Source organism: Diospyros lotus, chromosome 1, assembly GCF_014633365.1.
Source record: "Diospyros lotus cultivar Yz01 chromosome 1, ASM1463336v1, whole genome shotgun sequence".
Taxonomy (NCBI): Eukaryota; Viridiplantae; Streptophyta; class Magnoliopsida; order Ericales; family Ebenaceae; genus Diospyros; species Diospyros lotus.
In genome coordinates, this window is record NC_068338.1 from 50,334,837 (window position 1) to 50,347,781 (window position 12,945).

The following is a 12,945-nucleotide window of genomic DNA, read 5'->3' on the forward strand; positions in this document are numbered from 1 at the left end:
GAGATTTTGCATGAGCAAGTAGAGGAATTGTTGAGAAAATGGCACATTCAGACTAGCATGAGTCCATGTGCAGTGCCAGCATTATTGACACCAAAAAAAGATGGGAGTTGGAGGATGTGTGTTGACAGTAAAGCCATCAACAAAAATACTATTGGGTACAAATTTTCAATTCCTAGGCTGGACGACATGCTTGATCAACTTGATGGGGCTGTGATTTTTACCAAAATTGATCTTAGAAGTGGTTATCATTAAATCAGAATTCGATCTGGAGATGAGTGGAAGACAACTTTCAAGATGAGAGATGGGTTGTTTGAGTGATTAGTCATGCCCTTTGGACTAACCAATGCACCAAGCACTTTCATGAGACTAATGAATCAAGTATTACGCCATTTCATTGGTAAATTCGTTGTGGTGTATTTTAATGATATTTTGATATACAGTAAGTCTATTAATGAGCATGAGGGGTATATTCGGGATGTGTTGAGTGTGTTGAGGGAAAACAAACTTTATGGTAATTTGAAGAAGTGTACTTTTATGAGTGAGAGCTTGTTGTTCTTGGGCTTTGTTATAAGCAAATAGGGCATAAAGGTAGATGAGGAAAAAGTGTGAGCTATTAGAGAGTGGCCAACCCCTAAAAATGTCAGTGATGTGCGAAGTTTCCATGGGTTAGCAACTTTCTATAAGCGGTTTATCAAACACTATAGTAGTATTGTGGCTCCAATTACTGAGTGTTTAAAGAAAGGAAAGTTCCATTGGGGTGCAGAACAAGATCAAAGTTTCGCCTTGATAAAAGAGAAATTATGTATCGCTCTTGTCTTAGCTTTGCCAAGTTTTGACAAATTGTTTGAGGTTGAGTGTGATGTGAGTGGAGTGGGTATAGGTGCTGTGTTATCCCAAGAGAAGAGACCAATTGCATTTTTTAGTGAGAAGTTGTGTGAAGCCAGAAGAAAGTGGTTTACTAATGATAAGGAGTTTTATGCAGTGGTGAGGGCTCTTAAGACATGGGAACATTACTTGATTGCCAAAGAATTTGTTCTTTACACGGATCACCAAGCTCTTAAGTACTTGAGTAGCCAAAGGCAATTGAGGAATGATATGCATGCTAGATGGTATGCTTTTATTGATAAATTTTCTTATAAAATTGTGCATAATCGAGTGGCGGACGCTTTGAGTAGGCATGTGGATTTGATCAAGACCCTTAGTGTTGAGATTGTTGAGTTTGAGTGCTTGAAAGAATTATATGCGACAGACGAGAATTTCAAACATGTGTGGGAACAATGCATGTCTCGGCAACCGTCAGGAGATTTCTATGTGCATGATGGGTTTCTCATGAAGGGAAATCAGTTGTGCATCCCTTGCACATCTCTTCGTGAGAAAATTATTCGAGATTTGCATGGTGGTGGCTTAGCAGGGCATCTTGGCAGAGACAAGACTATTGAAGCTGTTATGGGAAGGTATTATTGGCCAAGAGCAAGGAGAGATGTTTCTATTATTGTGGCGAGGTGTTATATATGTCAAATAGCTAAGGGGCACTCTTCTAACGCCGGTCTCTACATGCCATTGCCCGTTCCCAATGCTATTTGGGAAGATTTGTCTATGGACTTCGTGTTGGGTCTACTGCGAACCCAATGAGGTATGGATTTTGTTTTTGTAGTGGTTGACAGGTTTTCCAAGATGGCGCACTTTCTCCCATGCAAGAAGATGACAGATGCAGTAGCTACAACCAAACTGTTTTTCAAGGAGATTGTTAGACTACATGGAGTCTCTAAAACTATTACTTCGGATTGTGATACAAGGTTTTTGAGTCACTTCTGGATTACCTTGTGGAGAATGTTCTATTCATCTTTGAATTTCAGCAGCAGAACACATCCCAGACTGATGGACAGACAGAGGTGGTGAATTGTACCTTAGGAAATCTGATTCGCAGTGTTTGCAATGACAAGCCAAGACAATGGGACCTAGTCATAGCTCAAGTGGAATTTGCCTACAACAACGCCGTGCATAGCTCAACAGGAAGATCACCATTCTCTATCGTATACATGAAAGTTCCTAATCATGCATTGGATTTGGTAAAATTGCCAAAGGTACCAGGTTTCAGTGTTGCAGCTAGTGACTTAGCCGAACACATTCAAGCAGTTCAGGAAGATGTCAAGCAAAAGTTGCATGAGGTGAATAAGAAGTACAAGGCAGCAGCTGACAAGCATAGGAAATACAAGGTATTTGCGATTGGAGATGAAGTCATGATATTCTTGAAGAATGAACGGATTCCTGCAGGACAACAAAACAAGCTCAAGCCAAAGAAGTATGGTCCTTATAAGATTACAAAGAAGATCAATAATAATGCTTATGTTGTGGATTTGCCAAATCATATGGGTATTTCCAAAACATTCAATGTTGCTGATCTTTCTTTGTATTAGCCGGACGTTGAGTTGTCATACCCAGATCATAATTCGAGGATGAATTCTTCTCAAGTGGAGGTGAATAATGCGGTCACCAATCAAGACCCGGCCCAAAGCCGACCCGATCACGCCGGAACAATATTTTAATACTTCTTAAGTTTTAGAATTCTACTTGATTTAGGATTCAATTTCAGGTTTCTACTTGATTTAGGATTCTACTTCTTGTTGGATTAGGATTTTATTTTTATTAGGATTTTAGTTGGATTTTGTTTACAAATATTAGATGGATTTGGATTAGTCAAATACTATAAATATGCCTAGTATCTAGAGTTCGTAATCAAGTTTTTCTCAATTAAATTTCAGCAACCTATTTGGGTTTTCTTAGCAAAACAGTCTTGTTTTTGCGTTTTTTTGAGAGCCAAGCTTCAGCTATTGAAGTTTGTTTTTTCAAGGGTTTATTTTGGTGTGTTTTCTTCACACTCGCGCTACACGCTGCGTCATAATGGTAGGAAATCCTCCACTAGTTCCACATTTTGCAGTGTTAAGGTTACCCCCTTACACACTCCAACCCCTTGAACAACCATGCCCGACCCCATGATCACGCCATAGCCTATTGTTTGTGTTTGGACCGGTCCCAATTTCTGCCCCAATTCAGACGCTATAAAGTTATGGGAAACCCCGCTCTCAATTAGGACCACCACCTCCTGACCCTCTGTTTCCACTTTGATCTTCATGATCTGTGGAGGGGTTAATCCCACTACCAAGTTTATGGACAGCTCCACTACTTCCCCCGTTTTGATCGTATCACCTTCCTCTCTTGAATTCTCCCCTATTTTAGCTCCTTCTATATCTTCTTCTTCCCTTTCCTCCTCGTAAATTACCATCACCTGCAGCTCTTTGTTCTTACATTTGTGTCCAATCGTATATTTCTTGTCACAATGAAAACACAACCCCTTAGCTCGTTTGGCTTGTAGTTCACTCTCACTTAGTGGTTCGAGGGAGGCACCAAGGAGCCATTACATTTGGCTTGTAGTTCACTCTCATTTGTACTTCCCTCGTTGTTGGTTGGCGACCAGGGTTGCAGGGGCTTGTGCTCTGTTTGGGTCGAGACCAGAATGACTCCCTCGGACCACTAGATTCCTCTCCTGAATTCGTTGGGCTAGGTCCATCATTTGCTCTAGCCCAATCAGGCTCAACACCCTCATCTCCGTCCGTATGTCGGGTCTCAACCCATTTATAAAGTGTCCCTCCAATAACGCCTCTGGCATGTCCTTGAGCGATGAAGCCAGCGTCTTGAAGCAGAGGCGATAGTCCTTGACGGACCCCCACTGCTGGAGCAGAAGGAACCGCTCCTCCACTGTGCCTTCCTGTGTGGGCCAGAACCTATTCCTCATCATCGCTTTAAGCTCCGCCCAACTCCTCACATGTCGCCTTTGCTGCTCCCATTAGAAGTGGAGTCTAACTTCTTCGCATCTGACAATTGATTCACGGAGAAGTACTGCTCAGCCCGAAACACCCAACCATCCGGGTTGTCTCCTTCAAACATGGGCATCTCCAGGCGTCGACTCCTTCCTTCCGACCTCCCATAGCTCTTGTACTCGTCATTGACTTCCCCGTTCTGGTTCCCTAGTTCAGGTGTGGCCTCCCCAATGAGGGATGAACCCATCGGTAGGTTCTCGCCAACTATTTCCTCTTCCTCCCTTTCTCCTGGTCTTCCCATCTCTCCATCAGCAGGCTAAATTGTTCCATCATCGTCGCCATGTTTTTCTCTATGTTCCTCACCTTCTGAAACTGTTCCATCATTGTCGCCATGTTTTTCTCTATGTTAAGCACCTTCTGGAACTCCTTTTTCATCAATTCCAATCCTATCTGCAAACCCTCCATCTTCCCTTCAATCTGCTGTTGATAACTCTCCATTCTTCCCTCCAATTTCCCCACTCTCTTAGAGACGGTCACCCCCATGGATTGTTGCTCTGATACTAGAATGATAGAACTCCCTCAATTTTGATTGTATTCCATAGTATGACAATAGGAATTTTCTCTATTACAACAAATTACAGTAGCAAAATTGAACAATTACACCCCAAGGAAAAAATATGCTAATAAGCCAATTCGAGAGGGCCTCTTCTCTCCCTGACAATCTCCAAATTTTCCACACACCCTCTCTCTCCTCCTCCCTCCCCTTTTATACCTATTCCTCATTCCGTTTCAGTCACGTGAATGAATATTCCCCTCTAACCAAGTTCTGACTCTTTTGCCCCTGAATCAATTTCCTTGGTTGCCCCTATTGTTCCTTTCCTTTTACACCTTTGTTAGGTGTGACTAATGGGAGTCCTAACACTTAGTTGGTATAATAACTTTTACAGTTACTTTGCTTGTATTAGGTGCCTCTTCAGACCCAAGCTTCACCTGATAAGTCCTGATCATTATTTGCCTTTAATAAATATTAATAGCAGGACAAGCAAATTGGGGTTGAAAATCATCATGTTTAGATGCATACAGAACCGCTCTTCCTGATAGGAATTAATAAAATGCCACTGGGTATTCCTATTTAGCCTTCTTGAAAAACCGAGTCTTTGAACTTTCATGATGAGGTAAGTTAAAATACCCCAGACTGCTTATTTCTCCTATGTGCTGTTGCTCCCATGTAGTCTCTTCTGCTTGTCACCTTCTGGTGGATTTACTTTTTATTAGCAATTTTGTTTTGGTTTTATTTACTATTATTGCCAAGTGTTCCAACTTACACCAGGGAGCAGGGAACATGTGAGATTGATGCCATAGGTGCAGTAGCCAAGTGAGATTTTTTATGGTCTTGCTTGCATATATTCTGCTATAGATGATTTGTTTTTGTTTAATAATGCCTTTCTGAGGACAACTATTGAATGTGGCAATAAGATGGCGTCCACCAATCAACTGCTCTGCAACGTTGCTTCATTCTTCTTAGGTTATCTTCTATTTGTGGGCATTTCCTTTCTTTTTCTTTTGCATGGTCTGAAGTGTGTGGAAAAGGGACTTCTAGTGTTTATTGTAATGTCTTGACATCTTGAATATTGATAGGGTAGTTTGAGATTTTAGCTCTTTTTTTAGCCTTTTCCATTTGATTTGTTTTACTCCTAACATTTGAAATGAATTTGACGTCATGCTTTACAGAATTATTTTGTGGCAATATATTTGTGACATCTGAAGTTTCTATGGCACATTATTACCTAGACTGTTTTAATATCTGGACTGTTTGTGGATATCCATTTGTAATCTGCTACCTTTTACTTCATTGCTTTTGCAATAATCAGATGACATGGAAGATGAGATTGTTTAATAAATTTGACAGGGTAAAATGGAAGAGTTGAGGGATCTCTTGACAAAGAAGAAAACTCAAATTGCTTTAATGATGGAGAGGACAGCAAAAGTTAGGAGAATGAAGGATGAGTTGCAGCAGAGTCTCTCTCTGGTATGAAAGGCTGGTAATTGATTGCTAGACAAAATACATTTAAATATTAGTTTTATTTCTAGCTTTCGTTTGGGGCTTTCTTTTTCCCATTTGTTCAAGTTTGTTTGTTATTTGCTTCCTGTTCTTTTCCTTGGTTAGTCTTTAATATTTTAAAATATCAAGTAATCAATTTTGCTCTTGAATGCTCAAGTTTGCACATAGTGAAGAGGAAAAGTGGAAATTACCACTCATGAAGCATATTTTCCATCTCAAAGCATTCTCATACACAAAATTGTGACAGTGAGAGCTGGTTAATCCCTCACTCAATCAAAGTAAAAATTTTTTAGGCTGCAAAAGAACGACTTGAGCTGGAAGAAAATCACCACCGCAAAATTGACCACATCCAGAAGATGGTGAAGCAAGTGAAGTTGCTTGAACAACAAATTGATCATATTCACGAGCAACATATCAAGAGTACACAGGTTCTTTATTGCAATGTTCTTTTTCCTGAATGTTCCTCTCTATATTTTTTACTTATAGTTTAAGGTATACGTTTTTGACACCCATTCATTACTACTTTTCTTCAACTGTTTCTGTTGGTGTAATTTGCTAACTAGAAAGGACAATTTCCTGAATGTCAAGCATTGTCAGTAACAGCAGTTGTAAAATGAAAAAAAAAAAAAGAATGAAAACAATTTTTTCATAAACTTGAACCTGGACATTGACTCAACTTGATTTGAGCAATCATATACATCATATTCCTAAGCATCTTGTTCAGTGATTTCCCAACTGCCAACTGTTTGTCCCCTTTGAAAAGCAAAATGAAATAGACTGAAGTCAGCGAACCCTATGTGCCTGAGATTAGAAGTTAATTGTTTGATGGATAATGTTGTCTGCTATTGCTCCCAAGCAAGGCTATGGTGAGCTTGACTTCTGGGACCCAGCTTGGAGGTTGGACTGTTAAGAGTCGTGGATTAAAGGTCAGAGGTCACAAGGCCTGGCTTTGTCCATCATAACCCTGTCAAAGCTTTCTTTCCCTTCTTACTTGAGGAATCCTGGCGTTGATGTCAGACCTAAGTAGACAACAGGAAGGAAAAGATGGCTGGTTACAGAGCACCAACTTATACTGGTATTACTATGTAACTGATCCGGGCACAGTGGCATCACTAATAACTTCTTACAGTTGATCTCCTTTTCTCCTTTCATCAACTTGGTCAGTCATTTGGAGAGTGAATGAAACATGTTGCAAAACACCTTGTTGTAATATTTATTTTGTGGTAGGCTGAGGAATATGAAATTGAGGAAAGGCTAAAGGAGCTTCATGACCAGTATGATGCTGCTAATACAACACTTTCAAGGTTATTCTTTTTATTTTTATTTTATTTTATTAAGTTCTAGAATTAAAGTAATTTGCATGATGTTCATAGCTCATTAAACTCAACAATGACAATGGTTTTGATTGAGCATGCGGACAGAATAGGTAAAATATTCAAAATTGTTGACATTTCAAGAGTTATTGGACATTTCTCTAGGAGTTTCCAAGAGGTTCAGGCACCTGAGAACTGTCCTATCTTGAATTTGAGCTAGTCAATTATATTCTTCTTTGAAGTCAGCACTTCTTTTCATATTACATGGTTGTCTGGTCCCATTTTTTGGAAAATGGCTACTTCTTGTAAGGCAACTTGACCTGTAAGATATAATCATTGAATGACAAATTGAATGGTTTACTGCAATTTGAACTTCTAGAAGATTTTTATTTATTCAGAATTTATTGTTAGTATATTTTGTTAATAATCAGATTTGCAAAAAAAGAAAAACTGGTACTATTCATGCCAACTTTTGTATTATGAAGGATCCCATAGTGGAATATGAAGACACACACACACACACACACACAAAGACAAATATTTTATTACTTGAGTAAGTAAAAAAACCATAATAAGATGAAAAAATATTTAAATGGTTCTTAATAAGATTAATAATTTATTTGTGAAATACATTTGTTTTTGTGAATTTTGTAGCAATTACATCACGTTAAGAAGACACACACATACACAAAAGAAAGTTGAAGAGTTGAAATTTATTATTTGAGAAATTAGTATTTTCTGTATGTTTTTGCTTTTGCTATTTGATAGATCTCTCTGTTTAGCTAAGAGGATTAAATTTGCTTGGTTTCATGTCAAGGATTTAAGTCTGAAATAAAAGAAGGGAGGATAGTTGGAGGACATGGCAGCTGACTTACTAGATAGTCTGACCATGTTCCTAAAAGGAATGTATTTCTGTAATTTTACTTTCTATCTTGAAATATATATTTATATATTTTAATTTCTCCAGACCTGAAGTTGTTGTATGTCTTTTATAATGTCAACACATCTCATGGCTCATGATTTGATACAGGTTCTGATCCAAAAACAGGTTTTTAATTTCCGCAATGCATCTGGACTTGGGCATATAAGCTATTTTTGAATTTATATGTATATGTTTAGCATAAGCTGCTTTCATGGTATTTGTCCTCTGATTTTTAAGTTCTGTTACTTATAGATTGAGGGAAGAAGAGGAAGCCTTATCTCAAACCCTATTCATGCGAAAGGAAGAAGTAGAAAAGTTTGCTCGTGAGGTATGGAATTGTTTTGATAGTTTTACAAGATTGATGAAAATTGAGAATGCTGGACTGTATAGTTTTACAGGATTGTTTTGATAGTTTGTTTTGTTTTTGATATTATGTTGAAAACTTTGCATTTAGCTTCTTTTCATCATGTTTTGGTTGGGGTTGCTTCCTGTTGGTAGATTAACCATGGGATATAGTTAGGTGCCTTGAGTTCTATGTTTTGCATAAAGTGGAACTACATTGTGCTATCTTTGTGTAAGTCTTACTTTGTCTAACATAGCGGTTCATTGACTTTGAAAGAATATATTCTGGTTATCTTTTTTTTTTTTTTTAGAGCATTAACCTTCATTATGCTTCACACCTTGATCAGGGATTTGTGTAAGGGTGAGAGATTACTCTTTTTAAGAAAACCCTTTTTAGTACTCCCACTTATATTTTGGCTTTGTTCCAAATCCTGACCTTGATTGTTTCTCGGTTAGATAATTGCAAGGATATTCTCATTGTAGAGGGTTAGGCGAGGAGTTCAAGATTCATTGGTTAGTTGGGATGTGGTATGTCTTTGGTCTTCCTAGGGACGGAAGTGGTTTGGCTGTTCAGGTCTTGGAAATTTAAAGATATCAAAGTCCTTTTGGGTAAGTGGCTGTGGGGATTTGCTAATGAAAATTAATTTATTTGGAAAGAGTTTTATGTAATCAAATTATGGTTCTTTATTGGGGCCAGGGGAATGGAGTTGGTTTGGGGGTTTGATTAATTCACCTTATGGTGATAGCTTTTTGGAAAGGTATCATAAATCTAGAATGCTTTCTTAATTTGTTTTAGTTTCTATCTTTTCAAGTAGGTGATACGAAATGTTTAGATTCTGGTTGACTGTTAGTATAATTTTAGATGTTTGATTCAGTTATTACTAGATTTGTATCTGTTAGGTAGTAATAGCCTGACGTGATTACACTTCTTTCAACTTTGATAATGTTGTTCCCTCTTTTAAGGTGGAACTTGCATGGCTGAGAGTTTGATTCTGCTTTTTGTTGTTTGAGTTCCTTAAGACTCTCTCCAAGGAAGGACTGGTGGTTTGAATCTATCAAATTGTGGATCTTTCTTTTTCATTTTATGAAGCTCTCTTGATAAAGGGTGATTGTATTTTCCTTGAAAACTGTTATGGAAATTGAAGGCTACTCCTAGAGTGGCCTTTTTTGATTGGAGTGCTCCACTTGGATTATTCTCACAACTATTAATTTGCGGTAGAGGTGTCTTTTGTGAATGATTGGATTTGTGAGGTGGACTGGGCATTGGTTGATCATCTACTTCTTACTTGTTCTGCAACTTGTGATATATGGAGTGCTCCTCTCTCTCTCTCATGTCCAGTGGGTCAATCTAGCTTTGGTGTTTGATTTTTTGTCTTCTCAGGGTTGGGCTACTCCCTGTGAGGTTGTGAGTGTGAGTGATTTTTGGTTTCTTCTGTTTTATGTGGAATTTTTGGAGGGAGAAAAATAGGAGAGCTTTTGAAAAATGTGATGGTTCTCTAGCCTATGTTAGGTGAAGTATCCTTATTTTCCATTTTTTGGGATAGAATGGAATTTTCCTTCTCTTTTGAATATTTTATAAAAGTTTTTAAATAATCATGTCGTACAAGTTGCCGGTGTTAGCTTGTTAAGGGATTTCTTTTATTTTTATTTTTTATACATTGTTTTCTTTCAAAAGATAGAACACAATTAAAATAATAATGATGCATTCCTCAGGGATTTTGCCTCTTGTTTTAGATCCCTTGGGGAAAGTGATAGTTATGTTGTTAGCTACCAACAGTATTGAAAACTTAAGAAGTTGTTAGAATGGGTGTAACTTGAATGTCTATAATCAATATGACTTCTCCTATGACCTCTTATCATGGGTGATCAATGACACCTCTTATCATGGGTGATCAATGACACAATCTTACGGCTATGTGGGAGTTAACTTCATTTGAGTTTAGAACCTCCCTGCCTTAAGAATTAGGTAAAGAAATACTGCTTTCTTACTATTTTCTTTGATAAATGAGAATTTGTGCTGAAACAATCTTCCTTAAGTAAGCCATGTGTGTTGTAATTTAGAAACCAAAAAAAAAAAAAAAACTGCTAGTTGGAAGAGCAAACTAGAATTGCAATTCATAGGCTCAAAATCTTCTTTACTGCAGTGTCTCTGTATTTGGCTTATATTAAAGTTTTGTGACTTCTTTTTCTTGAATTGATTTCATAGGATAGCTTAACTTTGCTGAGGCTCACTATACCTTTTTGGCTAGCTTTTGTCTTTACTTCCATGTTTATGGATGCCATGCCCCTTTGATGCTTTCTAACGAAGCTACTTATGTCAGATATCTACCAGAAAATTATTTGATAAAGAATTTGGAAAACTTTATTGTTATAAAATTTATTAAAAATGATGAACCAGTAGTTTTGAATCTTACTTGGCTTGGATTTTTTATTCAATTTGGCAAACCTGTGAGATATCTCACGAAATTTTAATTATTTATGGCGTCGCACCTGCTGCTTGATTTGTATGTTCCTCTGTCACGAACCTAGGGTTCGTGATGGGTTAGAAGAAGAATTGGGGAAGAACAAAGAAGAAATGAAGGGGGAGATTGAAGAGAATTAGGGAGAAAGTTAAGAGAAATGAGGGAGAGCAGAATGGAGAGAAACGAGAGGGAGAATTGGAGAGAGAGAGAATCAGATTTTCTATTGTCAATTTCAGCATACCCTCCCCTCCATTTACATCAGCCTTATATAGGCATATTTGTCCCCTAACAGCTTTGCACATGCAGCCATGTGCACCTAACTAATTGCTAGAATATCCCTAACCAACTATTCTACCCTATTACAATAATACCCTTTTATTATTCATAGGGTCATGACATCCTCTTCATGTGTTCTATTATCCATAATAAAAGTGGAATTACGTGATCTATGTTATCTTTTTTCAGATTGAAGAAAATGAAAGGAGGCATCGTGAAATTTTTTCACAGATACATGATCTCCGCTTGCATCAAACCAACAAGGTGCGGATAATTCTTTAGCTTTTGGGTCTTTTGAAGCACTTAAACATGATTTTTTTTTTTTTTTTTTGGAATATGATGCCTTTTTGAATAATTAGATTTGTTCACAAGTGCAAAACCTATGATTCTATGCTTTGATTGCAGTTGTATTGCTTACACATGGCATGCTTTCTTTTACCCCAGGTTACAGCTTTTGGAGGATTCAGAGTAACTAATCTTTTGCAGACAATAGAGAGACACCATCATAGGTTTAAAAGACCACCCATTGGTCCAATTGGTGCTCATCTGGTTAGTGGTAGAAAATGATGTTGTCTTTTGAAGTGTGGGAGCGTGTGTATCTGTGATTGTGAGTGAAGTTAATTCATTTAATTGGATTGGTTGTCATGTAATTATTATTTACCCATTTAGCTCTGTTCCTGAATAAGTATTCCTTCACCTGAAGTGGAGCTTACTTTTCAATTTCTTATAAATCTTAGGAAACATTTTACTATTTTGGCGAGGAAGAAAGAGTTACTTATTGATTAGTATGAGAGGAAGAACTAGAAAAGCAACTGCAAAATTTGGGTTAAAACAGTGTAAGATCAAATCTGGAACAATAATATGAAAGGTTTAATAAAACCTCAAATGTTGAATCAGAATATAAACAACTGCCTAAAAAGTGTCTTAAAAGACTATTTATACTAGGGTTACTACGGAAATAAATTATGTCCGTTGCTCACAAAGGAATCTTTAATCTTAGTCATCATCTCTATATTAAACATCACATGTTAGTCACATGACAACTTATTAAAGCTAATAATATAAAATCCTACCAAAACCTAATAACATAGATACTAACCATAAACTAAAGAAATAAAATAATAAAATCACTTATGAATCCAAGAATATGCTTCTGTATCGCTTTTGTTCTTTTTTGATCACATAATTTTCCCTGTCCCTGCTTTGCATGTTATTGACTAGAAAATTGTTACAATAGATTAGCATTGTAACATTGTGGGTCCTCACCCAAAAGTGCTAGTTAAAAATAACTTATGGGCTCATGGGACCAAGTAATATACTCAAGACCTCCCTAGTAAACTACTGATGTGGGATTGGATTGTGACAAACTACCCTTCTTTATTTCTTGGTGTCCTTGCCATGCCAAAAATCTCATATTGATCAATCTAACCTGAGTCAAATTAAAAATACTTTCTTGGCCCACACCTATGCAGTAGTGGTATATTTTAAATCTGACTTGGGTTATGTAATATCCCAAGTCAAAATAAATAAATACGTCGTTAATATGTGAAATATTACATATTTTGTGACGATAAGAAAAATCTAGAAAACAGTTTAAAGATCTTAAACAGCCGAATCAATGAAAGGGAATACCCAGAATGTAAATATCCAAAGAGAAAGGTATATCATTGATGAGCGTTTCAAGGCAAGATTTATGATGCTAAAAGGAATCAAAATGGAAATTATTTTTGGTACAGCTGCGATGCAGCCT

The 12,945-nt window shown here is 37.2% G+C and overlaps 1 protein-coding gene across 2 annotated transcripts in view; it reads left to right on the forward strand.

The window, feature by feature from the left end:
- The window catches only part of LOC127789285 (structural maintenance of chromosomes protein 6B-like), a 68,208-nt gene that overhangs the window by 28,778 nt on the left and 26,485 nt on the right, over window positions 1–12,945 (forward strand). For both annotated transcript variants that reach the window (XM_052318160.1, XM_052318168.1), the window contains exons 7-12: window positions 5,728–5,847; window positions 6,174–6,308; window positions 7,108–7,184; window positions 8,368–8,443; window positions 11,385–11,459; window positions 11,640–11,744. In XM_052318160.1, coding sequence (XP_052174120.1) covers window positions 5,728–5,847; window positions 6,174–6,308; window positions 7,108–7,184; window positions 8,368–8,443; window positions 11,385–11,459; window positions 11,640–11,744 — 588 coding nt within the window. The remainder of the gene's footprint in view (window positions 1–5,727; window positions 5,848–6,173; window positions 6,309–7,107; window positions 7,185–8,367; window positions 8,444–11,384; window positions 11,460–11,639; window positions 11,745–12,945) is intronic.